This window comes from Pezoporus occidentalis, unplaced genomic scaffold, assembly GCF_034315485.1.
Source record: "Pezoporus occidentalis ecotype Australia unplaced genomic scaffold, CSIRO_AGI_Poc_V1 ctg92, whole genome shotgun sequence".
Taxonomy (NCBI): domain Eukaryota; kingdom Metazoa; phylum Chordata; class Aves; order Psittaciformes; family Psittacidae; genus Pezoporus; species Pezoporus occidentalis.
Window position 1 is genome coordinate 921,121 of NW_026916284.1, and position 24,332 is coordinate 945,452.

Sequence of the window (24,332 nt, forward strand, 5' to 3'; positions counted from 1 at the left end):
TAACCCCTCTTCTGTTTATCCCCCACGCTCCTCGCCTCCGGCAGATCAAAGTGGTGAATGCGTTCCGTAGCTCCTTGTACGAAGGCCTCGAGAAACCCGAATCCAGAAGCTCCATCCATAACTTCATGACTCACCCAGAGTTCATCCTGGAGGAAGACGAGCCTCGAACACCATTCCTTGACGGCGCTGAAGACAACCCCGAGACTGACGGACTCAAAAAGCGAGGTGGGGGTATCCTGGGTGGATCTACACCCCTCAACAGAAATAACAATGCAGTGGACAGCGATCAAGCTGAGCTCACCGTCCCGGAGCCCGAAAGCCCCTTACACAGCTTGGAGACATCAGTTTGACCTTAGAACTTTGAACCCCCTCTCCTCCTCCACCTTCGCCTCTCGCCCTGTGTGACACCGGCACCAGTAACTGATCACACACTGCGGTCACTTCGTGTCAAACTGCTCATACGTATATCATTTTGGTGTTTCATTTTGGGGGGGGTTGTTTTGATTTGGGTTTTTTGTTTTTTGTTGTTTTTTTTACCATTATTTAGCAGTGGGAACCAGAGTACCACGATGCTGGGTGTTGGGAGAGAGGCGAAGCCAAACTTGTGCATCTCCATCCCTCATTTTCAGTGGTACTAGCCCAAGTGAAGCAGCCAGGTTATTTCCTCTCCAAGAGTTGGGCTCCATGTGTCTGTTGTTGCGGGGCGGGGGGGTCACGTTGTAAAATGCATGTTCAAAGGAAGTTCAAGTTCTTGTAGTCTTACACACACGTGCTCAGCCTCAGGGCTGGGAGCATTTGTGACTTTGATTTTTATTTCTTCTTTTTCTTTTAGGTTTTTTTTTTTCTCCACTTGTGGTTTTTAGGGTTTTCTTCTAATGTTGGGGTTTGTTCTTTGCTTGTGGGATTTGCCCCCAAGAACTCCACAGTGGGAAGTGGGGGAGAAATGACAAATAAATGAAAAACCAACCCAGCCAGGGGAAGGTGTTTACTCACAGGTTTGACAGATACAGGGATGTATACACCAGTCTTCCACCTTGAAAATGGTACCTAGCCTTTGCAGTTCCTCCTCCATGTGTGTGCGCACACACTCCTCTCTCTGTTTCCAAAGCAGTCATTGGTAGATAAGGACTGAAGGTGACTTGGCTGTAACCTTGCTGGATGTAAAAGCTTCTGGTTTCTCTACAAAGCAAGGTGGAGGTGAATTGGCAGTGGAAGGGTGGTGAAGAAAAAACCCATGGTTGTGAGAAGGGCTCCTTCCTGGGGAGTCTTCAGAGATTTATCTCTTCTGCTTTTGAAGAGCTGTGAAAGGGAGAGCCTTGCAAAGGTTGAACAGCTCCTGCCAGCAAGAGCAAAGGGACTTCTGCCCATTCTGGCATGTCTGTACTGTTGGGTTAAATAATCCTTTTGCCTTGGAGTACAAGCTCTGGTTAACTGCTGAGGAACCCCAGAGGATGCTCCAGCCATGTGCACCAGCTCTGCACATCGCTGCCCAAGCGTTAGCAGGCTGAGTGGAGAGCAAGCATGAGGTTATTGACACTCCAGTGGGTCAACCTCTCGATTGTGGAAGGGGTAAGTCAGGTTCAGGCTCTAGCCAGTGGAAGGGGAGGAGGCTCTAGCACCCATGGCAGGACCCTTGATTTGCCCGAGGTGCAGGTTGGTTGGTTGGTTAGCTGCAGGTCTTCCAGCAAAGGTGCTGCATGGAGGCTTTGCCTCACTTCCTACTTTCTTGAAGGTCATTTCTTCACCCTGCATCCTGCCTCACCTTGGTCTCTTGTAACTATTTGGCAGGAGTCCTGTTTTAGTGGACCAGAGGCCCCCAGTGTCCTCTGAACTTGACCCTCTTGTGAAGCCATGGGACTGAGCAGGATGCAGCAGTTTGCTTTGCTTAGGCTTAGTTTCTTCCCCTTGCTGGTGCACCCCTGGTTACCGGCCCCAGGCAGGCAGGGCTGGAGGAAACTCCGCTGCCTTCTCTCCTTCATCCTGCTTGGCTTGGTTGGAAGCAGAGAGAACGTGGTTGTAACTGGCTGTACAACATCATTGTATTTGCCTAGCCTCCATCCCTGGAAGCAGAGAGCTTTGAGTGAGAGGTGGGGCTGGCTGGTTTCTTCTTTCCTTTCCTTTCTGAACGCACAGCAGAATCTCCCGTGCCTTCTCCAAGCACTGCCTGCAGCACCACCTGCCACGCGAGGGCCCAGTACTTTGCCAAGAAATAAGTGTTCCTTAACCACCAACACAAACCAAGTGTCTTTGTTTTGTTGCCAGCCCAGCACCGACTCGTCCCTTCCTTGGGGTGGGAGGAGGGAAGTACGAGCTCACCCCATTCCTGCCCGGAGGAAAGGTCCTTCTCCCAGGTGTCCTGGCTCGGTGCTGGCAAAGGGGGTGAAGGCTGGGCTCTACACTGCCAACAGCAAGAAGAAATTGCCACCACTGCCCATCTCAATTGCAAATTCAATGTCAAGCCCCCTGCCCTCCCCATTCCTTCCATACATGAGCTGAGACCTACCCTGGGCAGGGCAGGGGGGGGTTACCCACAAGTGGCGACAGGAGAGCCAAAAGGGGTGGTTGTGGGGTTTGGGGCTGTACTAAAGGTGACATTGCTTCAAAGATCACTTTTTTTCTATGTTAAATATTTGAGAAAAAAAGAAAAAAAAAAAAGGTGAAAATATGGTGTTCTTACACAGAAATATTTATTAAATACTTTGGGGGGAATTGCACCGATTTTCTTTCTTTTGATATTTTTTTAATACCTCAGACCTGTTGCAAAGACTTAAACCAACAACAAAAAGCCAACTTTGGAGGCTCTCAAAGTCACTCCCAGAAGGTTGCCACAAGGGTCTGGTTGTTCTTGAGTTGATCTATTTTTGTTGTTCTAGTTTCCACGTTGGGGGGGGGAGAAAGAAGAATTCTATATAAATATTATGCAAAAAAAAAGATATAAAAAAATATAGTTTTCTTTAGCTCAGAAATGGATATTTTTACGTCAGCCATATGTATTTTGTTTAAAAGACAAAAAAAAACTAACTAAGCCTTGAGTCGCGTGGCTGTGTGACAGCAGTTCACAGGCGGATGCCAGTCAGCTTCCTTTTCTCCAAGCAGCCATCTTTATACTAGATGTTAGTTGGATGACAGAAATGGGGTTTTTATATATATATATAAATTATGTTGGTATGGCTGGTTGCTTAAAGTATCAACGTTTATTGTGCATACATCCTTCTTTTGTTTTTTCCCTGTAAAGTATGTTTCCTATTTAGTTTCTGTGATATACTGGCAGCAGATTGGGTTAAGTTATTGAGGATGCTACAAAAGAGTTGGGGGAGATTGGTGCTCTACATTGAAAGGCATGGTCAAGCAGCATGAACTTGTGGGGACTCTCTGCAACATGCCTTGAAAAGGGGGAAATATATATATATATATTATTATTTTCTGCTTTGTCTGAACTGCCACGAGTGTGCACGGGGGGAGAGTGCCATGCCTGACAGGAACCGAAGTCATACCCTGTGCTCCGTGTTAACTTGCCTTGGAATGCTTTGTTATTAAAACACTCTGAACATACGTTTGCATCCAGTTCTTAATAACAGTAGGGTCGCTGGTGGTGGTGGTTTTAATGTGAAATAAATTGGCAGATTGGTACCAAAGACATTTACACCACGTCCTGTGTGCGTTGCTGAACCGGCATTTTTAGGCATTTGCATTCTGTGGTGAGGTTTCCTTTGATTTGCACAGGGGTTTTACTTCATTTTCAAAGGTTTTTGTGCAATAAGCTTGGAGGAAAATTTTGAAACAATCTCAAGAAGGAAAAAAACTAAACCAACTTTTAGCATGGGCAGCCTCTGGCTTTCCCCAGTCGAGGAGTAGCCATCCTGTAGTGCTCAGCCCCTTCAGAAATGCTTCTCGGGGGTGACATGCCATTGGGGTGAATGGAAAAGCCCCCATCCCAGCTCCAGGGATGCCGTTGCCCTCCTGCAGGGACCAAGCACGTCAAAGAAGAGTCCCTGCAAGCTTTGTACCTCTTGGCGCAGGACAGATGTACCTGTCTGCCATCGCTTCTCGCTGCTTGGTCCAGCTCCTTCAAGTTTATCAACCCATAAACCACCCTCCTGCATCCCAGCTCTCCCCAGTGGGGCTCGGTGACGTGGGGGGACCACTCTCCTACCTGCAGGGCAATGCCTGGCTGTTCCTCTCCAGCATCTCTCTGCTACCCTGCCACCGAGCCGGGCTGATCTCGGGCTCTGCCTCTGTTATCCTCCTGCTCAACAACAGAATGGAGGTTTCCTTCAGCAAAGCCCATGGCTAAAACTGCCTTTAGTTTATTTCCTCCCCTTAAATAAATATATATATATATACAGTATTAAATCAACATTTATGTGTGTGTATATATATTTATCCAATGCTCTCACAACAAACCTTTCTTTTGAAGAGGGCACGCAGACCTGAGTTGTTTTTTTTTTTTCTTTTCCAGTAACTAAGTATAATAAGCACTGGTATTTTTGTACAAAAAACCCAAAAATACAAAACAAAAGACTATTACGTGGTATGCATGACATTAAAACAAAAAACAATGGTGGTTTCAAAGCAATATGTACCCTGGTGTGTTTGCCATATCCTAGAGTCCAGCTTCAAGTGCACCTGATCTGTAATGCATTTTGATATTAATCTCTATGTACAATGTTTTGCATGTAATTTATATGGTTCTCGGGGAGAAAAACCAAACTTGAATGAATTGTCAGTTGGTGGCTTCTGAGACAACAGACTCCAAGCAGGGATAATAATCCAAATGGAAGCAAAAGAGTGGTTGAGGGGTGGGAAAGGGGGTACATAGAAATCTGAAGGGGGGAGAAGGGTCCTGGTTTGGAATCAATAAAGCTTTGGCTGTTGAGCAGAAACGCTGCGCAAGTGCATCCAGAGAATAAAATGTGCCCACATGTACCTGATGCGTGTCCACCAGCTTGTGAAATCCATCCCACATCCTCTCTTAGGATGCTCGGGCTCCCCGTCGGAGCAAGCTGGAGCGTGGAAGTGGGGCCCGTGGGGTGGGAAGAGGGATGGGGATCAAAAGCATCCCATCCCTGAGCAAAGACCAGCACCGGCTGTCAAGTGACATCCAAACCAGTGTGGCTGGACTGTGCATTGAGCTGCCCTGGAGCCCTAACCCTAACCCTAGTCCCCCTCCCTGCTGGCACCTCTTGAGGTGCTGCATGGTGGAAGTTGTGATCCCCGGCTTCAAGCCATGTCCCCCCTCCCTGCTGGGACTGTTGTGCCTCCATAGAGGCCCACATAAGAAGGACAACGGGAAATAACCCCCCTGAAACACTTGATTCCCAAACGTATTGATTGCACTGGGGCTGTTTGACTCCCTGCCTTCAATGGAGGGCTGGTTGCTCCTCTGCGTCTATAGTAACACCAAGGCCAAGCCATGAGGAGAAGATGGAGCTGGGGGAGCCTGAAGGGATGGGGCTCAATCCAAACCTTGCCCACACCGACCTGTGGAGCTGGGTGACACGAACATGGTGGAAAAGCTTCCCTGTGCAGCCTCAGCCCTGCTTTCTGTGGGCAGTGCCCATGCCCTCTTGTACCACCCAGGACACCAGCATGGAGGGAAGCTGAGGGACGCAGGTGGAGGTCTATGGGCTACCATGGAGCCTCCCATGCACCTCCCTCCTTTGCCAGGACCTCAGAGGTGTCCCCAAGGCCCAGGGTGAGCACTGGGAAAAGAGGCTTAAAACATAATAGTGTCCAGCTTGGAAAGAGCAGCTCTGAGGTGAGGCACTGCCACAAGGAAGGAGATGGCTCCCTCAGACACCCCAGCCTGGCGCCATGATGGGCAGGCCACACACCCTGACTGGAAGCCGGGTGCAGGGCACCGCAGCCGGGCTAGAAAGGAGGGGAGGGGAGAAATTATCCCATTCCCACCATGGCGAAGGGATTTGTCTGGAGCTAAAGGAAACACTGCGATTCCTCGGAGGAGAAAAGGGCAAAAAAAACGCCCGCCCGCTTATCTGTTTACGCTTCCTGCCCGCCCGCCTTGTTTATCGGCGCCGCCCGCCCCTCTGTGCAGCCTCAGTGGGCGGAGCTCCGCCCCAGCCGATTCCAGCGGCCGGAAGTGGCGGGCGTGAAGCCGCTCCGCCCGCCATCTTGGCAGCGGGTGGCTGAGGTAGCCCTGGCCCCCGGCGCCATCTTTGAGGCTGGCAGTGGGGAAGGCAAGAGCCCGAGCGGCGGCCCCGGCGGATCGAGGCGACGCGGCGGCGGCGGCGGCAGAGGCTGTCCCCTGGGGTTCGGTAAAGTCCCCGCTCGCCGGTAACTAGAGCCGTTCGTAGACCGCAGGGGCTGGGGAATGGCCTCTCACCAGCACCGGGTCCTCTGCGCTCCCCTCAGAGGAAGCAGGCCGCGGCCCCCGGGCCCGGCGGGGTGGGCGGCCCTGAGCCCTCCACATCGGGGTGTCTGTAGGCAGTGGAAGGGGGGTGCTGGGGCAGTTCGGGTTCTCCGTAGGCAGCGGGAGGGGGAAGGAGGCGTTCTCCCCGGCCTCGGCGCCGCGGGACTTTGGGGACGGGGAGTGCTTCCCCTGTGCTCGAGGTAGGCCCCAGGCCCCGCTCCCCCATTACAGGCCCGCAGCTCTCCTGTTCCCTACCCCGGCCCTCCCCTCCGCCGTTAGCCCTTCTATAGGGCCTGGCTGTGCCCCGTCCGCCCCGTGCCGGTGGTCCCCCGGGAAATGGAAAGCTTGGGTAGCCCCGGGAGGGTTCGGTTGTTCGAGTTGAAGATCCCAGTGCAGGTGCTTTACAAATATATGCTTTTGTCAGTTAAACCCTTGTGCCTTCCTTCTGTAGCAATGCGTATAAGGGGCGTGCTGTAATGTAGTCATCTGACAAATTGCTCCTCCGTTTCCTAAAGGAACTAATTGCCTTCAGGATCTGACTAACTCTGGATGCACCCGGTTGTCATCTTAATTTCTCCTTTAGGTTGCTTAAAAGAACCCAGTTGGGTGATATTTGTTTGTTAAGAATTGGATCCGAGAGGTTTCTGTTTTCTTATGTTGATGTTCATAATGCAAGTGGAAAGTGATTTTTGCTGTTGCAGGGATCAGTACTGGGGGCTCATGGAGTGTTCCCAGAGCTGGTGTTCTGGGGTGGACGCTGACATGGAGCTCTGGGCCATCCGTGCTTCTAATCTAAACCACTGTGTTATTTGACTGTTAAAAGAAGATCTCCTGAGGACAGGGGGGGTTGAAAGGGTATCAGAAGCACCACTGTGGCACCCGGGTGAATTTGGACACACCTGAAAATGCTCAAACTGAATAGATAGGCTGGATTTCTTGCTGGATAGTGAGGTGTTCCAGGAGGAAAGCCAGTCTGGAGAAAACTTCCTCTTGCTGTCGCTTCTCAGCTCAAATGGCACCTTTCCAAATGGCTGCTTCCAGGGGAAGTTGGTTCTTTTTGAGCTTTAATACAACACTTGGGGAGGGAGATGAATCATCACAGTAAATTGCTGCCAGGGCCTGGTGTTGGTTTCAGCTAAAAGACCCTTGTTCTTTCTCTATTTCTAAGTATCCCAGTCTCACCCAGGAGCTGCTGTAGCAGCTTTAGCAGTCTCCTTGGTTTGGAATTGATTCCTGATGGCCATTGGGACAGCTGGGAAGAAAAGCTGGTGGACAGAGAGAATAATAGAGAGCCACCCATTAAAAATATAGGAAGGAAGGGGTTATGCATTAAGGGAAAGCCACCACATTAAAAATTGGTGCTGTGTAAAAATCAGTTAGGGATTTGGGACCTGCAGGTACTGTTACACCTGTGTGTGCTGCTGTCATGCCTGGTGTCTGAGCAGGATGGAAGGAGCTTCCTTATGGACCACAATCTGTTAAAGCACCCACGGTTGCCTGGAACAAGAGCAAAAACTTCAGTTGTGGGACACAAAAAGACCCCACACCATCCATGGCAAGCCAGGTACTTGTCTGGGGACACTGACTCCTTGGTGACATCTCCATGCAGAGTGTGTGGTCCATCTCCCTGATGATGTGCTAACAGGGGTGTTAGCAGCGGGAGGTTGATGTGTGTTCGAAGCTCTCATGTTGGCAGTGATGCTGTGGCAGAGCCAGTGGGCTGGTGTTTCAGCTGGAAGAGGAGGTGAGTGGACTGCAAATGTGCCTGGGGAAACGGGAGCTGTCAAAGAGATTGGCCATGGATATGGCTCATACTGGCACAGCCGTTGCAGTTGCAGCAGTGGTGGATTCTGGAGCATCTGGAGAAGATAGAGGGAGTTTACTTCATGAAAGCAATACTGCCGAAAGCCTTTTGATGCCAGAAATTAGGACAAATGCATCTGTTGTGTGGAACTTCTCAGTTGACCCCCAGCATACCTGGCACACTCCCTTGCATTGTTGAACAGGGACTTGCCTCAGGACTTGAGCAACGCTTGCAGACCATATGTCCTGGACCTCTGTGATGGTGCTGCTGGTAACCTGAAACTTGGGAAGCACTTCTGGGTTTTTAGCTGTTCCTCATGAATTTTTGCTCTGTGAAGGTGATGTATTGAGCTAAGATAGGCGTAGTTGTGCTTTAACATCTCCAGGCTTGGTTGTTCCTGTTCCGTCTTTGCCTACTGAATGTGTGCTTGGTAGGAGAAAAGACATGAATCTTGGCCATGGGACTCAAGACTCTCAACCTCATGCTGCTCTGAAGGAGCTCAGATACAAAAATGCACTTAAATAACAGATAGAACTATTATAAAACTCAGTATTGAAGATACTCTTTTTGAAGGCCAACTTATTAGAAGTTCATACAGATTGTTTAGCGCTACACCTTTCAGTTCTGTCTCTGATGTGACCGTATGGCATTGTAGAAGAAACTTTTTCCATGGCTTTGGAGAAAGCAAAGCACAAAAATACACGTTTAACTGTTGATATGTGGACCCTGAACCAACTGCGAACAGCCTGACAGTGATGGCCCACTGGAGATCTTTGGATACACTGCACCACCAGGAGTCCCTTCTTAGAAAGCAGCTCCTTCCCCCTGGCTTTACTGAAACTTGTGCAGTAGGAAGTGTCCTACAAGAACCAAGTTACCAAATTCATGTGTGGCTTTCCCTTAATCCCTTACTGGCTTTCCAGCTCCTGACAACACCACTGAGCTTGTGCACACAGTGCTAGGTTAAAACTAATGACTTGAGCACAGGAGCACTGAGAACAGGTTAGCAGGCACTTAAGAGATTTCCTTGCTCATGCTGCTAAGGCCCACCAAATTCTTCAGGAGCTCCAGCACTCAAACCATCTTCTACAGGATCACTTGAAGCAGGAAATTGCTCTTCAGTGAACCTTTCATTACCTTTTATGTGTTAAAGTGACTTTAAACCAGCAGAAGGTGGAGCAGCATCCTTCCCTGAGGAAGAATGGGGCTATTCTCAGTTCATTCCAGTAGTCCCAAGTGTCTGATGGGTGCAGGATTCTTGGCCTGCAGGTAGAGGCCAGTGGAGAACTATAGTTCTTAATCAACCGCTGCCATCAGTCCTTCTAGCTTTGCAGAGCGTGTAGAAAGTTTCAGCTTGAAGGTATTATTGTCATTCTTGGACTGGGAGATGGGTGAAACCGATTCTTTTACAGAGCTCAGATCTGAATGCTTTGTCTTGGCCACATCACTAGATCCTTGCTTTGAATAATTCCTTCTGCATCTGTATTCAGTTCAGGGTTATTCTTTGACAGCCAGTCAGATCTTTTAGGAACAGACGTGATTTGCCTCTTTTAAGGAAGAATGTCCTCAATCAGATCCCTGAAGTGGCACATCTTCAAACAGAATTGCTCTAGTGAGGGGCAGCTGTGCCTTCCCAGTAGTAGTAACTCACACCACAACTCATGGCTCTGACTTTTAGAGATCACGATGAAAGATGATCCTGACTCGGTGGCAGAGGAAGCTGGGCCAATCCATCTGCTTTCACCTTTGCTTTCTTGGCTGGCAGCCTTGTGGTCTTTGCTCTGCAAGGCTCTTGAGTGCTGTCACCCTCACTCAGCACATGCCTGCAATCCATGTTTAGGCAGCATTTAACAGCTGGAGTTGACTAAAAGAAATGTAAAGAGTAGGAATGTTGAGTATTCTGCTTTGGACAAACAAGCTTTAGATTTACAGAGAGAGTGAGATGTTGTAGCAAGAGGTTGTTCTGCACTTCAGTTCCTGGTGCTCCTCCTTCCTTGTCATCCAGTTATTCTAACAAACACGGGTGTTAAGCATCTTTATTATCTTTTAAGAGGTTAAAGGCACAAGGTAGAGCAGCAAGAGAGACTGTCCAAGTGAAATACCTCATACCTTATAACCAGAAAGTGCCCATAGGCAGGTGCAGTAGTACTTCCCTCATGCATTTGTTGGAGTGCCAAACCATCCTGTTCCCTTCTTGCTCCTTGATCCAGGACAAAAGCAGGGCAGCAAGCTGGAGGGTCAGACCAGGGAGTAGGGCTGTTTCTTCACTTCCAAGAATGACAGGCTTGTAAGACAAACTCTCCTTGTACGTTTATCCTCCCTTGGTCAAAGGTAGACTTTATAGTACTTGTTGACATGAAAAATCCTGACCCCCACCCCTACTGCATCTGTAGTTCTTTTATTTTTCCTAAAGGAATTCAAAATCTCTTCAAACAAAATCTTGGATAGATTTCTGGAGGGGAAAAAAAAAAGGGTTTAAAATTCTCATCAGCTTCCATGAGAGACCTGCTGAGTGCTCCAGAGTTACTCATTTGTACTCAAGAGTTTCAGGGGTTAGTTCAGTTGATCTCTGCTTAGTGCTCAGGGTGTGTGTTAACTGCTCCAAGGTTAAAAAAAGAAACCAGAAGAGGTTTTAAGTTAACCTTTTTTAAAATGAAAGGATTATTTCTTTAATTTTTTTTGTGTGTGTGGGTGGGAAATTTGGTGGTTTTTCTCTTGTGTTTCTTTTAAAGTTTTGCTTTTTTCCCATTCCTTAAACAAGATCCATTCACATTCTGAACAGCTCTTGAAGTCTGCTCAGGAATATAGAAGGCAGCAAGCAAAGTGCTGAGCTGCTCCAAGGGGTTTTCTTTTCTCCCCCATGGTGGTGGATAAAGTAATGTTGCATTGTACAGGCGTCCCTCACATCCTAGGGAAAAGAAATGCTTCTAGACTGTGAATTCCTTCCCATTTGTGTTTGAATGGCTCTGCTCAGCAAAGCAGTGGTCCTCAATTGCCATCTATTTCCTTGTTGGCTTGTGCAGACTCGGGAGTCGTGCTTGAAATCTCATTGAACTATCAATGGTATTTGGAACACGTTTGGAGAAAGGCTTCTTGGCAAAGCTCTCCATGAAGGAGCACCAGTAATTTTTAGCAGTAGATGCACAGGGATCTGTATGACACCAAGTCTGTTTTGGAAGGTGCTAAAGGTCAAAAGCAAATAGTCCCATCGATACTGAGGAAGGGAAGAAGCCCTTGCACTTAACCACTGCTCTTATTCCCTCTGTCAAGCGGTCAAAACCCAGTAACTAATATGAGAACCCAACTTTTGCTCTCTTTGTTTTAGATTTGGGAAAATTCCCTGCAAAAAAAAAAAAAAAAATTATCCTGGGAAATTCACTAGTGTTTGTGTGAGTAAAAAGGTTCCAACCTTTTATTCTTAATTTGTAAGAACTATTTCGTTCAGTTTTATCCAAAAGGCTCAGAAACACTTTGCACAGAAGTGTGCAGCATTTTAGTGAAAGGGGTCAGAATCACTTAAAATTGAACTTTATCTGGTCTGGTTGCAGGTTTTGTGGCATTTAGTATCTTAAATAAGAATCACAGCATCTGACTTCACATTAAAAAAAAAAAAAAAACAAATTGCTTGTAGCTAAATAAAATCAGTTCAGCTCTGGTGGCACCAAAAAATCATCCCTGTTGAATTGGACCTAAGTCATCTTTCCAAGCCTCCCATGATCTTACACCAGTGGCTAATGATGGGTATATGGATTAGGGACCAGCATATGATGGCAAATTCATAGTGTTTGCTCTGCTATGAAAAGAAAACAAATTCTTTCCTAAAACCAAAGGAATTCCAAATTGTTAGTATCATGCAGCCATGCCACTGGCCAAGTGAACATTTCCCTGCTTCCCAGAGCTTGTCATACCCTGACCTGCTGCCTTCCTGCTGGTGATTGATTGCAACTCGACGTGGCTGATGGGGGCTCAGAGCTGTTCTCCACTCGGATATCATACAACATGTACTGTGCACGTGTGTGTGTGTTTCCACTGTATGCATGTACAGACCTATGCATCTTTGTGTGCTGGCCTCAGATCACTCCTATTCCATATTTCTTTCTATTAAAAGCATCAGCCTCAAAGGCATAGTCATCAAAATATTCCGTAGATCTTTGATTTTTGCCAGTTCCCTCCAAAGAGAGACTTTGTTTGCATTCCTCTGTGGCACATAGCCCAAAATTCACATTTTTCCTCTCACCTTTCCTGACTTTGTTACCCCTCACTCTTGCTGTGTGTATAAACACGGATGTGTATGGATATACATATTTGTGGATTTATACACACAAAGTCTGTTTTTTGCTGTACAGGTCATAAAGATGGGGGAAGATTTTTGTGTTTTCTTAATAGGTGAAGAAATCTTGAAGACCAGAAATTGCAACTTTACTGCATTTTAAATTAAAAACCAAACCAAATTAAAATGGCAGTTGCCCGGCTGTGGAAGATGGAGCCTCATTTTTGCAGCCACTTTGAATCACAAGTTCATCTTTAAATGCCCTGGGTTGTTTTTTTTGGTTTTTTGTTTTTGTTTTTTTTTCCTCTTTTTTTTTGGTGTTTTCCTGTTTTGAAGAGCTAACTAACCCTGGCTGTCTCCAGTCTGACAGTATTCCAATGGACTTGCTTCCTCCATTAGTTGTAAGATGTTTAAAAGCACATCCTATGTTTGAATTGTGGATGAGAGGTTCCCTTGGCAATGTGAGGAGGAAAAGTCTTTCTACCCCTTTATTATTAATTCACGGATTCAGTGTTGGTTCGGCCTACAGGAGAAGTTAACTGGAAGTCTTTGAAGATCAGTATCTTCTTTGCTGAAGTTGGCCAGGTATGTGAACAGGGAGATCTGTGGAGATGGGAATAGAAAGCTTACTGTGTCACTTATATTTTATAAAAATTACTAGTTAACTATTGACTGATAACTCAAATGTATGACCACATTTTTAAGACTTGGGCTTCCAGCAGTAGTGTCTTGTGCTCTAAGGCATGTAACTATTGCTAGGGACACAGAAGAAAATGCTTGCTGACAAAACCCATTCAGTTTCACTTAGTATTGGGATAGTTTTGTAACCAGCTGATTTTAAGATGTTGCCCCCTCCTAAGAGACTAATTTTGTTAGCAGGAAGCAGCTGGAAAAATGCACATTTCTCCATTATTTTTCACTTGATGCCTTCCTTTAGGGTTACTTTAAAAAAGAAGATTTCACTGATCAAGACAGTAGAAGATTTCAGTCCAAGAAAGTGAAGCCAGCTTCAGACTGGAAGACTGGAGGAAGTCCCTATTGAGTGAACCTGTAGAACCATACTAAGGCTTTGTCCATTATGTCTAACCAAGGAGATGACTGCTACTTCTATTTCTATTCCACGTGTAACAAGGTATGTTTGGGTTTCTTTTGCTTTGGGCTCAGTTTCTTTTTTCTTTGTAGTTTTAAGAGAGGAGGGGGAAGAGTGGGAAGAAACCCACAGACTCCTGTTAACTTAATAAGCAGTTAGTTTTGGCTGCCAGTTCTGAGATCATGGGTATCTTTTTTAGGCTGTACCATTTCATTTACCTTTTTGATTCCCTTTTGGCTCCAGGGAGACAGCTGCTCCTTCCGCCACTGTGAAGCTGCTCTGGGAAATGAAACAGTCTGCACACTCTGGCAAGAGGGTCGCTGTTTCAGGAATATCTGCAGGTTCAGACACATGGAAATCGACGTGAGTGTGCCTAAAGATATGTTCTCAAAATAAATCGCTGAAAGCAGTTTTCCATTGCTGTAGGTGGACTGAATGTGCTTTTGCATTGCTTTAAAATGATGCTGGGGGGCAGGAGGAAGTTGGGAAAGGAAAAGATCAATTTCTTATGCGTATCTCAGCACGAAATTGTTGTATTAGGTGCTGACATTATGCTCTTAAGAGGAAACGGCAACCACATTGATATGACTGCTTAAATGTGGTAGAGCAGGGTGGCAGCAAGCAGCCTGCACTCACCTCCTGAGGGCTGGGCTTCACAGTGGCCCCTGGATTTCATCTGATGCCATTGTAACCTCTTGGGGTAGTACAGGTTAGGGAGAGAAAACATGGGAAGGAACCAAGGCTCTGAAGATAAACTTTGGTAGATTTAATTAGGCAATTGAAGACATTTTCCTCTCTGAATAATCCCAGTATTTTGCACCTTGCATTAATTTATCCCATGTGAATTGATGTGCGGGAGTGCCTGTCTGCTCAGACTGGGTAGGAAACGTAGGTAATAAGTTGTTGGTACAGCTAAGCTTAGCTAAGGCTAAATTGTTATAGCTAAAGTACTTCTAGTGATAAATTGACCTTTGGAGTGGTGTTTCAGCACTGTACAGCCTGTCTCTGATCCACTTGTGGTGGGAAATGTCTCTTTGCAAATCAAGGTGAGTGTCACCACAAGCTTTGCTTTCTTTTTGTCCTCAGAAGAAGCGCAGTGAGATTCCTTGCTACTGGGAGAACCAGCCAGTGGGCTGCCAAAAATCCAACTGCGCTTTTCATCACACCAAAGGACGTTACGTTGATGGACTCTTCTTACCTCCGAGCAAAAGTGAGTTTCTTGGGTCCTTCTTGAAAGATTAAGTAGTTAATCTTGAGTATTGCTTATGAGTGGGTACAATGCCATAGAACACATAAAGGAACTGCTAGTTTATGAGGGCAAGGAGAAGGCTGCAGTCAGGTGCTCAGCTAAACAGCATGTCATTCTGGTATTTAATCTTTTCTTTCATGCTCAGCTTCTCTGTGCTTTGTGGGATCTTTGCCTTTCAGGTTGCTTTCCCCTCATTTAATCCTTTCTGGGTGGTGGGGCTTGAGATCTGTGCATGAAGGGAAACTTTGCTCATAGTGTAACCTGGGTTGGGGAACAGGGAACTCTGAATTCAGTAGTCAGCTGGATTATCTGCCATATCTACACAGTGAGTGCAACATTGGGGTCAAAGTTCTAAATGGCTGCATAAGAGCTGCTCTTCCTCTTCCTCTAGCTACACTTCCAAGTCCACCTGAGTCTGTGGAAGATGATGCTAAAATGCCTCAGATGTCACTGCAGCAAAACAAACTTTCTGTTCAGTCAAATCCCTCTCCCCAGCTGAGGGGGGTGATGAAAGTGGAAAACTCTGAAAATGTCCCAAGTCCTACACATCCCCCAGTTGTAATCAATGCTGCAGATGATGATGAAGATGATGATGGTGAGCATTTTTTCTCTTAAGTGAATGTTTAAATCACAGAATACCTGAATTGTGTAGTGGATCGTGGACTGAAATGTCATTGGGTGAGCTGCATAAGCATGAGAAATCCCATCTAATCCCTATTCTGCAACTGAGTAGGTTTATTTTTGCTTTTCAGACCAGCTTTCTGAAGAAGGAGATGACGTTAAAATGGCCATCCAGCAACCAACAACAGAAACCCATAATGGATTGCGGATAATTTCCACTAGGAAATCCAGTGCTAATTCCAAGCAAGGTATCCCAACAGCTCTAATAGGGGGGATTGGAAGGAGAATTTTACAGTGAACTTAAAAGTATGTTCTAAAACTGCATTAGAACACAGGGTCAGCAGTCAGGTATTCCCATGAGCTCATTCCTGTCTAATGATGTCACGTGTACCTTGCTCAGACAGGTAAACTCCTCCTTGTTTACTTCTATAGAACAAAATAGAGCCACAGAGTGGAGTTGCAAAGCCTGCAAATGTGTCCTTCCAAGCAGTAGAAAGCCATATCTAATGACAGAGGAATCTAATATGTAGATGGATTAAAATACTGCGAACTGTAGGTTTTACCCTGTAAGGTGGGAGGAGAAAGGTGCCAATTCTTTACCAAAGTGCCATCTGTTGTATGGCTTTTTTTTTTTTACTTGAGGGGAGTGTTGGCAGGGTTTATTCAAAACACTTTGGGAAGGTTCTGAGCTGGTAGAAGCTGGAGGCTCTGTGTGTGCCTTTCAGCCTCAGTTTCTCAGAGCCTGGTTTGTGTTTTCAGATGATAATCTGAATTTCGGAATAAAAACGCTTGAAGAAATCAAATTGAAGAAACTAAAGGAGAAAACAAAAAAACAAGGTGGTGAGTTAGTAGCCCCTATTTCTTTCACTTCTGCCTTTTCTCATCCTTCTGATACTCTGTGGATAGTTGGCTGTGCAGTGGGGAATACAACCCTTTGCAGTGTTGGGATCAGGACGGGAGATGATTGCAGCTGAGAGTTGCTTGAGGGCCCGAATTCCGTGTTTAGCTGGAGGTCTTGAGCTGCTTTGGCATGTGTCCAGAGAGCTGGTATTCTGGATTGGAAGTCCAAAGGCAAATCAGAGGCAAAAATGCACTGGTCATTGTACGTTTGACAGGAATGAATAACTAATGGCTTTGGTCTTTGTGATAGTTCTGTTTGGTTGGATTCTTTTCCTAAACATCCTTCTCTTTTGCTTGCTCTGATCCAGAAGGTCCTTCAGGAATTTCTGTTCATCCCCTCCAATCTCGGACTATTCCTGTGCCAGAAAAGGAGAATGTACGGACAGTAGTGAGAACTGTGACACTGTCTGCAAAGCAAGGTAACAGTGAATACTCTCATTGCCATTGCATGTCTCCTAAACCAAAAGCTTAACTAATAATGAAGATAATTCAGACATGTTAGTCTGCTGGTTGAATTTTTCTCATTAAAACCATGCTTTTGTCCTTAAAGGAAAAGATTTAGCATTTGTAGGTGCTCAGTTGTGCTGCAGTAAGAGATCAAGAAGTGTGTTTAACAGCCTGACTTCAAGCCATAGCTAATCATACATTAGCACCATCCTACAGACTCTCAAACATGCTTAATTTGACTTTAGTTGAGAAGTTGAGTGAGATTTGTGAATGAGTGCATGTGTTGACAGCGTGTGAGAGGATTGGTGCTGGGGTTAAGTGCAGAGAGAGAAGTTGATGTCAAAACAAGTGTCAGTGTGCAAATGAAGGGATAACTGGGGACAAATGGAAGGGAAGACCTCTAGAAGATGGTGTTATGCAGGTAACCAGTTTCTGAAGCATTGAAGAGGCTGACAGTGGCAGTTGCATACAGTAGTGATATGAGTGATACAAATGGTAGTGTTTAAATCCACACAAATACCTTTTAAAGGCAAAAAGGTGTAGAGCTACTACTGGTAGCCATCCACTTGTGTTGTTTTGGCTACAAGAAGAGTGTCTTTTGGGGACGTAGGCTAGAAAGACAATGCTTTTACTGGCTCCTGGTTTCTGTGTGCTAGACATTATCCTTTGTTTTAGGGGAGGAGCCTGTGATTCAGCTGAACATTGCTGAGAGACTGAGCAAACGGAAAGCCTCCACAGGTAAGAGCTTTTTGTGAGCTGTGGTTTGGGTGCCCTTGTCTAAATGTGACTGGGTTTGAGGTGTTTTATTTGCTGTATGAAGGAGGAAAATACATTTTGGAAGAGATCTGTACTGACTGCAGAAATGGCAAATTGTTTTAGCAACTGAGAGGCAAATACAAGAAAATATACCTGGAAGAACTGAAATCTATGGCTGAGTGTTCTCAAATCCTCCTCCAGATAAATGTTCTTAAAGTATTTCTTGTTTCCTGTCTCTTTGAAGCTGCTAAAAGTGTCATTCCACTGAAGCGCAACCTTACTGAAAGGCTGGGGAAGAAGATAGACATGCTGGAGAATGCTGACAAAGCCCCCAAGAGAGGTACAGCCACTAACCTGACATCTGGATTTGATGTGCAGATTGTCTGGGTTAGGTTTTCTGTTTGTCCTTTCTTCTAATGGTTCTTTATGTGTCTTGGTTGAGGGCTTGAGGTAACTTGGAATCCCAGTGATGTCCTGTCTCATTTCAAAATGTGAACACAAAATTGAGGTTTATGCACTCTCCCTGACTCTTTCTTTTCTGTCTTGTAGTTCAAGTCCCCAAGTCTCTGAAGGAGAGGCTAGGATTGCCCTCTGAACAGACCAGCACAGAGACAGGTAATAACTGGGTATTAAATAGGCCTTCCCCTTTTTTCATTCCATAAACTTCCAGACAGTCCTAAAAGTGAATTTAAGTGATCTGCCTGATTCCTCTTGCTCGAGTGCTGAACCTGCCCTGCTGGCTGCTGTCAGAGATCTGGCTCTGGCTCTGTGTGTGCTTTCCACTTGTGCCTCAAGGTTTCATGTTGCTGCTGCAAGCCGTCAGAAGCTGCAGGATGCTTAAGCTCAGGTGGAATAGAACCACTGCCAGGGGCAGGGGTTTGAGATGCTGACAGAGGAAGACAGCCTGAGAAAGTAACAAAATAAAATACAATGATGGGGCTTTGTGCCACAGCTCTCTGGATAGCACTGGTTTGCAAAAACACAGGTGGCTTAAAGTAGGAGAAGGTTATGCAGAGTGATACTGTCTTAAAGGTGCATTCTTGGGAACACTCAAACCTGTTTTTCCTTAGTACTGTGACAAATGTGGGGGCTTTACATGTTGTTGGACTCTCTTGAAATGCTGATGCTTTTCTTTGGTGATGCCAGAGAAGGCTGCTAAGCCGACAGGAGAGTTCCACGTGAAAACACTGGAAGAAATTCGCCTTGAGAGAGCTTCTCAGCGACGAGGAGAACCTCCAGCTAAAGCCCAGGCTGAAGGGCGTTGTAAAGCAGAAGATCCCAACTCGGGGGCAAAACCTTCCCCTGCAGTTCGCATCAAAACTCTTTCAGGAGCCCTGGCTGAAAAAAACCAGAAGCGATTGGAAGAAGAGAAGCAAAAACCAGAAGAGCTTCCTCCCAAGACAAAAGCTGAGGGTGAGCCCAGGAAGCAGAGCGTGCTGGCTCCATCTCTGCCCAGCAGAGTGCCTCTGGCAGAGCCAGCAGGGAAAGCCAAGCCAGGGGAAGTGCGTATTAAAACCTTGGAGGAAATCAAGCAGGAGAAAGCTCTGCGGCTGCAGCAGAGTGGAGAAAATGTGCCAGCTCCACCAGCACAACCCGAACCTGCCCCAACAGGGAGGAGACTGTTACGGATCACCAAGCTCGTAGGTAATGGTTTGGTACCTGCTTCCCCTGTTAAGCAAATCCAGTTTGCTCAGGATTCTTGTTGCTTTTTCCTTCTGTGTATACTAAAGGATAAAAGAGTTAAGGCTACAAAGGTAAAAAAGTACCAGAATATCCAACCATATAATTTCCCATGAATTGCATAACTTTTCTGGATTTCCCACTGGAAACTTCGTTTATTGAGGAGCTTTGTAGTTGAATTCCTCTCTTCTGGTTTTTTTTCTGCTGTCTGTTTGTGATACGGGATCTTCCCTGTGCTGAATCCACATTTACCTTCCTCTTTGGCATGTGTTAACTTCCTGATTGATACATGTGTTTGTGAACACATATCAACATAATGTGCAGGCTGTTTTTTGTCCAAAATGGCAGAGCATTAAAGATCTCATTGTTAAGATGATATAACCCATGTGAAGAGATAATGTGATGATAGGAAAGAGAGGTCCAGTGCTGCTTGGATTGTTTGCTGTAGCCTCTCCCTTTGTCCCATTATTAGCCAGGAGGAAACAAACACACCAGGGAGGCAAAGGGAACCAGGCTGCTTTACTTCTGCTGTTGATAAAATCATTACTGTTTTGTTCTTGTTTTAAAGCACCTGGAAGAGAAGAAAAGAAGGTGGTGGAATTGAGCAGGCCTTCTCCCAAAGCTGTCTCTGCACCTGCAGAGGTGAGTCCTTTGTGAAGACGTACATGTATTCATACCGTTTGTGGTAAGTTTTGCTATATTTTCTTTGCACCTCACTGCATGCTCTTCCCACATTTGGTAAGTGCTGCAATGAAGCCGTCTGTTGCTTTCATAGTGTTTCCAGACAACACTGAGATCTTCAAGCTTTGAATTAATGTGCTTGCACCTGACAGTGCATAAGAAACCCAGTTAAGAGCAGATAAAATCTGTGAGGTTAATGTGGAAGAAATGGTTTCGTTCAAGTTTCTCTCACTTGAAAAGAATATAATAAATTACAGCTACAGCCTTCTGCTCTATTAAAGCAGCTCGCTGTGTTGCAAGTTGCAGGCTTTTGTATTCCCATAGCAAAGCAGCATGGATCTTGTTACAGGCAACGTAGTATGGAAAAAAGGTCAGATCTGAATGGTCATAACATGCTCTGTTCCACATGGAGCCATTTCAGAGGGCTTGCCACTCAGGTTTTCTTTTTGTCTTATTAATCCTTTGCTTTTGTTTCTTTCCAGCTCTCTGATCAGGGCACAACTAATTCTAAAGTTCAAGTGAAGAACCTTGAAGAGATAATGAGGGAGAAGCGGCAACTGAAACACCACCAAGAAGAGAAGCTTCAGAAGGAAGCAGCTTCTGTGCCACCTTCTGCTGAAAAACCCATCAAGGGCAAAACTCCACCATCAGGGAGCCCTGAAGCTTCAGGGTCAGCGCATCACTTTGTGAAGAAGACGTTGGTGAAACCTCTGGAAGATGGGGTTGAAAGCCCAGGGAAAGAAGCTGCTGTATCACCAGGGAAACAGGCAGCTCCACTCCAGGAACGGAAAGCTAAGAGTAGGTGTTGAGACTGTGTTAAAAAGAGTTCCTTTAGGTATTGTTTTAAAAAAAGATGGCAGTTTTCCTGTTGTAACTGACTCCTTTTTGCAACTTCTTTGCTCCTTTTTATGGCTTGCTGGTAAACAAGAGTTTTCTCTGTGGAAGATCCTGCTGGAAATCTTGGCAATGACAGTGTAATGTAGTGGGCAAATCTATTTAACTAGAAGGATGATGGAACTGATAGGAGAGAACCTCTTGGTTATTTTTTTTTCTCCAGAGGCAGAGCAAGACTGACTTAAGTTCTCCTTTTTCCTCTAGCCAAATCCAAGGCATGCCTGAAGGCGCCAGATGAGAAAACCACCTCTCCCACAAAGCATACCCTGAAGCGTAAGGCAACCGAGAGTCATCCCTCTGCCGTGGCAGCTGTGAAGCCCTTGAGTACCACTGGTGGTGACACAAAGGAGCCTCCAGCTAGAAAAGCAGCTGTGGTAAGGACAGTGTCTGAAGCAGTAGTGGGTCCCTGGTAAAATGTATGCCCAAGTTTTACCCTCCTCTCGGAGAACAGATGGAAAATTGCAGTGTTTTACAGCTCTGTTCCCTTTGAAATCCCAAAGTGCTCTGTCAGATGGTTGTAGTGCCATCCTGCTTTTTATTAGGTGAATAGCAGTGCTTCCATTAATACTCTGCTGGGATTCTCTGTGCTGTGAAGGATTTTATCCATTAATGCTGCGTTCTTAAAGGCACAGTCATCAGTAAACTTGAGTTTATCATAGAATAGTGGAGTGGTTTGTGTTGGAAGGGGCTTTAAAGCTCATCCAGTTCCAATCCCCTGACACGGGCAGGGACACCTTCCACTAGAGCAGCTTGCTCCAAGCCGCATCCAACCTGGCCTCGAACACTGCCAGGGATGGGGCAGCCACAGCTTCTCTGGGCACCCTGTGCAAGTGTTCATGATGTATATTGAGTGAATCCTAACTTCAGGAGTGCTTTGGTTCAGCAATGCTAAGGGAGAAGGAGCAGAGGAGGAATATACAAAGAAGTCTTTTACCTGTGTATCATAAGAACTGTCTTGCTTCTTCCTAGGCCATTGTTCCTGCTTTGCCAGAGGACAGCCTCAGCTCCATACCTAGGGGAGAAAAACCCCAAACCAGGTAACAGCCACCACGTGTTCTTTTTCTTGATCACTGTGTCTTTCACATGAAACATAAGGGGTTTTTTTTCACATGTGGAAAAAAGTGGAGGTTTGAGATGAGGAGTCCAAAGGAGCAATTAATCTGCAACAGTTGTCTAGCAGCCAGCAGGAATACTAGCCTCTTTTCTTCCAATGCTGGAGGTTGGTACAGCCTTTCAGTGAGTTTGTGGGGTTTCTGAATGCCTCCAGAGGTCGACTTCTTAACCTTTTTACAGTCAAATTAATAAAGGTCTCTGGCCACAAAATGAAACTTTCTTTGCCAGGTTCTGTCTTCATGGAGAGATCCCCAGACAGAAAGATTGTACCTGCTGATATAGTCAGCCCTAAAAGTAGCCTTAGATTAATGGTGTAACCATGTGTAAAGTTGAGGTGTAGGAGGGATTAATGAAGTTTAAAGAGCTGGTTTGCAGAAACCACCTCTCTGGTTAAGTAATGCCATACACTGATTCACTCTCTCTTGTTCTTCAAGCCCTGAGCTGCACATGGGAAGCCAGGCAGGCTCTGGGGCACAGTCAGAGCTCTCAAGCTCAACTTCAGCTTCGTCCCAAGTGGCAGTGAAGACGCGACGGCTGAGCTCCACCGGGGCTGGGAAAGCACCTTTGTCTGTAGAAGATGACTTTGAGAAGCTGATTTGGGAAATCTCAGGAGGCAAACTGGAAGCAGAAATTGATCTGGACCCAGGGAAGGATGAGGACGACCTCCTCTTGGAACTGTCAGAGATGATCGACAGCTGAACTGCAGGATCTTAACATTAAAACAAACACACACACAAAAAAAAAAAGAAAGTAAGAAATTAAAACTCTATTTTTCTGCTGGATACCCAGAGGTGATGATCCTTTTTGTAGCTGAGGCTTTGCAATGAGTCTTAAAGCACAGTTGAACTGGTAGAAATGGGCAGTATCTGCACTCAGTTGTCCTACATTTCCCTGCTGGTCAGAGTCAAGGTCCTGTGCATCCGTTCTGTGACTGTCAGTGGCCGCTGTCGACGTTGGGAGGACAAAGCACTTGTTTCTTCTGGGACAGAGAGCTCCCCAGCTGCAGACTCTGGTGGTTATGAACTGCTGTACTGGTGCAGTGATGCTCTGAAGGCTTAAACCTAAAGCTTCTTCTTTTCTTCTTTCCTCCCTCTTCTTTGACAAACCTCAACGTTCAGCACCTTTCAAAGCCTTGGTAGTCTCATTTCTTGGACAATTGCTATCTAAAGCCTGGAGTTACTATGTCAACTCTTGAGTTTTATTTATGTATGTTATCATTTGGACTTTAATCTGTTAGGGTAACTTAATGCAAATAGCGAGGTGGGAGGGAGCAGGATAATGAAGTGGTTTGGACCAAATGTGCTGCCAGGGGCAGTGGTTGGGCTCAGTCCATCCTCAGGGATGATAACAACACCGGTGTGAAATGCAGCAGCTCTGCAGCACGGCTCCACAGCCCCCTCCTGCTTTGTTGTAGGGTACCAAAGCTGGGGGGGGACAATGCATTTTGCTGATGTGAATCCTGGTAGGATTTTGGGATGGGTTGTCAGGATTCCTCTACAGGAAACTGGTGAAGGAAGGATTGGTTTAAGTGCCTCTCTGTTCCAAGAATCACTCCCCTGAACTGCTGGATCATCTGGGAAGTAGCAGCTGCTTGGACTCGTGTTCAAGCACTGTCGTGGCACCAACCCATAGGGAATCATCTTCCTTGGAAGCTGGTACTGCTGCGGGACCAACCACATTGCTGCTGCCTGGGAATGTCCTGGGAATCCTCCCTCAGCCTCTGTCCCACCACCAAGCCTTGCGCTCCGGGTCGATGCAGGAACAGGAGCCGGGGCAGGGGGTTGGAATCTCCCTTTGTGACCCCTAAGACAATAGCTGAGACTGGGGTCTGTGCCCCCCAGTGCCCACTTTCCCTGGCACATAGGTTTTCAGTTATTTCCTTAAGTTTTTGAAGGACTTCACTCTCTTCCTGCTCTCATATGAAGCTGTCGGGGCCCTCAGGCTTTCACTGCAACCAGTTGTAAATACTTTCTCTTTGGAAGAAAACACTTGTGTGCTTTGATAATCCACTGTGACGTCTTCGTTCCGAGAGGAGGAAAAAGGTTGGAAACCAAACTTCAGGAAGCTGCTGTTGAAGCTCTGCAAGCGTTCACCCATCCCTTCCCCTACTGAAGGATGGAGGGGCTGCAGCCAGGAGGAGCACCAGCGCTGGGTGAGGAAGGGTCTGGCCCCGGAGGTGGGGGTTGATGTACACCATGCTCTGTGTAAATATTTTATTCTCTCATTTTATATTTGTATTGTATTTAAGGCAGTGAATGACCCACTGCCTCCACCCCACTTGCACTGTTCCACGCCAACAGCAGTTAACAGTGTTTTTAATAAACCTGCCATAGAAGCTGTGTCACTGAGTGCTCATGGGGCCCAAAGAGGCTATGGAGGGGGTGGCAGTGGGTCGGTGTGGGTGATAAGGGGCCATAGAGGGGGATCTGGGGGTGACAAGGGAGCCACCCCTTTAAC

General features: G+C 46.3%; 2 protein-coding genes and 1 long non-coding RNA gene across 13 annotated transcripts in view; 2 read left to right on the forward strand and 1 right to left on the reverse strand.

Moving 5' to 3' along the window:
• The window catches only part of ATP2B4 (ATPase plasma membrane Ca2+ transporting 4), a 44,124-nt gene extending 40,572 nt beyond the window's left edge, over window positions 1–3,552 (forward strand). For 4 of the 6 annotated variants that reach the window (XM_062605498.1, XM_062605493.1, XM_062605495.1 and 1 more), the window contains one exon: window positions 45–3,552. In XM_062605498.1, coding sequence (XP_062461482.1) covers window positions 45–350 — 306 coding nt within the window. In that variant the 3' untranslated portion in view covers window positions 351–3,552. The remainder of the gene's footprint in view (window positions 1–44) is intronic. The other 2 variants (XM_062605496.1, XM_062605497.1) reach the window with 1 other exon arrangement.
• Window positions 2,669–4,260, reverse strand: LOC134157046 (uncharacterized). The gene is made up of 2 exons (XR_009962168.1): window positions 4,154–4,260; window positions 2,669–2,869 (listed from the first exon to the last, which is right to left on the reverse strand). It is a non-coding gene; the product is annotated as an uncharacterized LOC134157046 (long non-coding RNA).
• A 1,869-nt stretch (window positions 4,261–6,129) lies between these two features.
• ZC3H11A (zinc finger CCCH-type containing 11A) lies at window positions 6,130–24,208 on the forward strand. 6 transcript variants are annotated; one of them, XM_062605504.1, is made up of 18 exons: window positions 6,130–6,294; window positions 12,521–13,029; window positions 13,382–13,576; window positions 13,778–13,897; window positions 14,621–14,744; window positions 15,175–15,378; window positions 15,536–15,652; window positions 16,164–16,244; window positions 16,613–16,723; window positions 17,427–17,489; window positions 17,752–17,847; window positions 18,057–18,122; window positions 18,654–19,151; window positions 19,756–19,829; window positions 20,351–20,666; window positions 20,967–21,136; window positions 21,732–21,799; window positions 22,310–24,208. In XM_062605504.1, exons 3-18 carry the CDS (start codon window positions 13,523–13,525, stop codon window positions 22,572–22,574), a joined length of 2,427 nt encoding a protein of 808 aa, XP_062461488.1. In that variant the 5' UTR covers window positions 6,130–6,294; window positions 12,521–13,029; window positions 13,382–13,522; the 3' UTR covers window positions 22,575–24,208. The 6 variants fall into 6 exon arrangements, with proteins under 6 accessions (XP_062461488.1, XP_062461491.1, XP_062461489.1 ...); XM_062605507.1 differs by having other exon boundaries at window positions 6,131–6,275; window positions 12,974–13,029; XM_062605505.1 differs by having other exon boundaries at window positions 6,141–6,294; window positions 12,974–13,029.
• Window positions 24,209–24,332: the final 124 nt, after the last annotated feature.